Genomic DNA, 3696 nt, shown 5'->3' on the forward strand with positions numbered 1-3696 from the left:
CTTGCTTGTGATGGGGGCCATTGTGCTGTTTATGTAAGGCTTACTCATTTGAATAAAAAAAAAAATTTAATTAAAAAAGCTGACTCACACCAAATGAATTAGTTAGGAAAGAAACATCCACCTTAATTTCTATAGGACCCACTGTCATAATTATATAAAATCTATTCCAACCATTAGATTCCAAACAAAGATTTATGCTTTTATCAAAAATTCATAATCACCCACGAATAACTTAGGCCACAATAATTGAAACAATTTTGGAGCGAGTGATGCACTACAATGTTTTCAATCATGTGGTCACTTGAATAACAGGTGGGCCTAGATGTTTAAGACCCTTGGCCTAACATGGGGTAATGCATGCGGTAGTTGAGATGAATTTTATATAAACACCATGGTGGGGCCACCCAAACCACGTTTGCCCATTTGGTGATAATTTAGGAGATGGAAATGCATTACATCAATGAACGAGGAGGCTTTTTCAAAACCATCTTGAAAAAGCTAGTTGTTCTGTAAAATTCTCTCTTTTAAGGAGGTTGCACCAGAACTCTTAGATAAGCATGTTTTATTTGATATTTTTAATCAGGTTTTATGTTTGCTTTTTTATTTCGGATTCTTTCCTTTTTCATTTGGGATGAGATTCTATCCGTTTCCTTTTTCCATTTGGGAATCTTCTCACACTACACGAAAATCGTCAAAGTGGTACGGTTAGCATTTTGGTTCAGAAATGGCTTTAAGCCGTTCCTGACTTGAAACGGTATTCGACTGTACTAGAATTGTGGCTGTTGTACGTGGTTACTTTCACTTCTTTATTAGTGTGTCATGATTGAGTGTTGGATATTCTTATTTCTTATTATTATATCTTATTGTATTATTTTGAAACAGATGGACGGAATGGATTCTATTAGAACCCTCCAAATGGACCCCACATGGCCTGAGGTCACATTTATGTAAATCTGCTGCAGACTACTGGATCATTTTCATCGCCAAAACGCCCTAATCCCTCCAAAACGCCCAAAACGCGAGCTCCCTCTCCCTCTCCCTCTCTCTCGATCTCCCTCTCCCGATCTCAACCATCTCTCTCTCTATCTCTCTCTCCCTATCTCCCTCTCTTTCAATCACCCTCTCCCGATCTCAACCCTCTCTTTCCATGCAATTTCCCCAACGTCTTGCTCAAAATGTCAACGGATTGAAGCTTTTTGGCCCTTTGCAGGGTTTTCAGCTAGCTCTGCTGCTCCCGATGCAAGATCTCGTGCGAGAACGGAGGAAAATGATGGATTCTAGAGATCTCTAGTGTTTTGGCAAGTTTCATGTTGGGATAATCGAGAAAATCTGAGCTCTTGGAGGTTTCCTTGTGAGATATGCTGAACAGCAGCGGCATTGCTAGAAAATCGAAGCTTTGTATGAGATTCTAGGGTTTCTGTTGAAAGTCCTAATTCAGGTATTTTGAAGAAATCATGGTTTTTATTATTTAATTTCTGGTTCTTATTATTTCTGTTGGGACAGAGACGTAAAAATCCAATGGCATTTCGATGAACAATGCTGAAATTACAGTGCTCTGATTTGTCAGTTAATAGATATCCGTGCTGAGTTCTTTTGAGATTTCTGTGTAAAAATGTTGAGGGAAAGGTTACTTATTTCTGTTAATGAAATCTATGACCCTTCGCAAAAAGTAAACACTATGATCTGTTTCATAAAGGAACAGGGAATGGTATTAACCCATTTTCTATAAATGGTGATTAATGCTTCGCTTTTCTCATACTAGTCATACCAAGGAAGATCATTCGGTATCTATGGAACTTCTATGTTTTCTAGTATATTCCGCTTTTATGTTTCCTTAAAGCCACACTTACATATAAAAAGATCCCAGAACTACGATCCTCGACTCACAGTATACAATTAACCAAAGACACATCAATTGGTCCATGTACAATTGAAAGAATACCATGGCCAAAATTAAATTCCTGTGCCATTCCATCAATGCAGGACATGTATGAGCATGATTAATGCCTACTCCATTTAAGATATCATGAGAAACAGCACCATTAACTAGCATTAGAAATTTAATGTGATAGGTTGGTATACCTGTCTTATATGCCATAAAAGCTAAAAGCTTCAAGGTATATTTGCTAGCATGAGAAATAGGTTGGCATTTACTAGGCTGAAATTTTACATGATAGAAGAAACAACACCATTTACTAGCATGAGAAATTTGATGTGATAGGTTGGCATTCCTGCCTTATCTGCCATAAAAGCTCAAAGCTTCAATGCGTCTGCTGTCCAAACTCAGTTTGCCAGCATGTACAAGAGCCGCTGTGGTTGTGCATGTCAAAAGGAAAAAAGGCTTCTGCACTAACTGCTTAAGACTTGCTCTACTGATAGAAGAAAACCTGGATGTCGATTCCAATGGGGTACGCTCTCAACCGAGCTGTTCTAATTTCTCTTGTATCTTATGCTACTTTCATCCCTATGATAAGTTTCTGATGCCATCTGATATTGTCCTTCTTTGTTGTGGCTTTATCATGCTCTTTTCAGGGTAAAGTGGATTTTAATGACACAGAGACGTGTGAATTTTTGTTTAAGGAATACTGGGATTTGATAAAGCAGCATGAAGGCTTATCAGTGCAAGATCTTCATGCTGCAGATGCCCTAATGAAGAAGGGCGAGAACTATGAGGAACTCCCTGAAGATGAAAGGGATTTAATCTTTGATGTTGGTGAAATGGACCAAAAAAGTGATGATGAGTTTCCATTAATTGGAAAATACACAGAATAAGATGTTTGGAATTCCTTTTGATACGCTTTGATTGGAATTCCTTTCTGTTCTTGGATTTGCAGCTCGTGATTTCCGTTTTATCCTCTCAGGCATAAAGAGGGCTTCCAAGTCTTACAAGACAGGAGAGATTAGTACAGACGTTGTCCTGAATGTGTCCAATCTGATGAAGGATATTTGCATTTGCATGGTATCAGACGATGACTTCTTCGAGGTAAATGTTGTCACCAATTGCTTATGTTTTAAAGATATTGTGGCAAGTATACTCAACAGTTGATCTCAATTTTCATAAGCTACCAAATTAATTGACTTGGAATTCAGCTAGAGCGACTCAGTTTAGTTGATTCCGAGTATGAAATCAAATTGCATTTCTGTAGAATTTCTTATGCGTTGGTTGACTGGCCAATTTCTTCATCATGTTGTGGGTTTTTAAGCCTGCTATCAGTATATGTGTGCAGATTGTTATTGATCTTTTGTACTTGACGACATTAGGTCGTAGAATCTATCTGTGATAAATCACTAGAACTAGTACATATCAATGCCCATGCCAGCACCATCTCTTAGAATTGTTCTTTGTTGCATTTTGTGGTCGCAGGAAGAATGTGAGGATCTATGTTACAGAATGAAAGAAGGCCATCTTAAAAGAATGGAAGACAGCTGTTTCTGCTCACACAACGGCCGAGATCGAAAGTACTATCATCAAGGCTTCCTGGCTCATCTAGATCAGTATTAGAAAAAGTTCCTAACATGGACGCCTCCTCTCGTACATTTTACATAGATAATGTACCACTGCCATTCTGGAGTTGCATGATCAATGTAATACCATTTTTATATATAGGTAATTATCAAGTGGGCCACATGGATGCACGACATGGATAAACCACATATTTTTGAGATTGGCTCAAAGGAGTTTATATACCATTCTGG

At 38.1% G+C, this 3696-nt stretch overlaps 1 protein-coding gene across 1 annotated transcript; it reads left to right on the forward strand.

The window, feature by feature from the left end:
* Window positions 1-1136: 1136 nt before the first annotated feature.
* LOC131229098 (zinc finger CCCH domain-containing protein 44-like) lies at window positions 1137-2868 on the forward strand. The gene is made up of 3 exons (XM_058224967.1): window positions 1137-1438; window positions 2222-2408; window positions 2533-2868. Exons 2-3 carry the CDS (start codon window positions 2265-2267, stop codon window positions 2770-2772), a joined length of 384 nt encoding a protein of 127 aa, XP_058080950.1. The 5' UTR covers window positions 1137-1438; window positions 2222-2264; the 3' UTR covers window positions 2773-2868.
* The last annotated feature ends 828 nt before the right edge of the window (window positions 2869-3696 follow it).

The sequence above is a fragment of the Magnolia sinica genome, chromosome 16 (genome assembly GCF_029962835.1).
Source record: "Magnolia sinica isolate HGM2019 chromosome 16, MsV1, whole genome shotgun sequence".
Classification (NCBI taxonomy): domain Eukaryota; kingdom Viridiplantae; phylum Streptophyta; class Magnoliopsida; order Magnoliales; family Magnoliaceae; genus Magnolia; species Magnolia sinica.

Coding starts and splice junctions, on each gene's coding strand:
- LOC131229098 (XM_058224967.1), top strand. CDS start 2,265: ATGCGTCTGCTGTCCAAACTCAGTTTGCCAGCATGTACAAGAGCCGCT. Junction 2,409..2,532: donor TGGATGTCGATTCCAATGGG/GTACGCTCTCAA, acceptor TGCTCTTTTCAG/GGTAAAGTGGATTTTAATGA.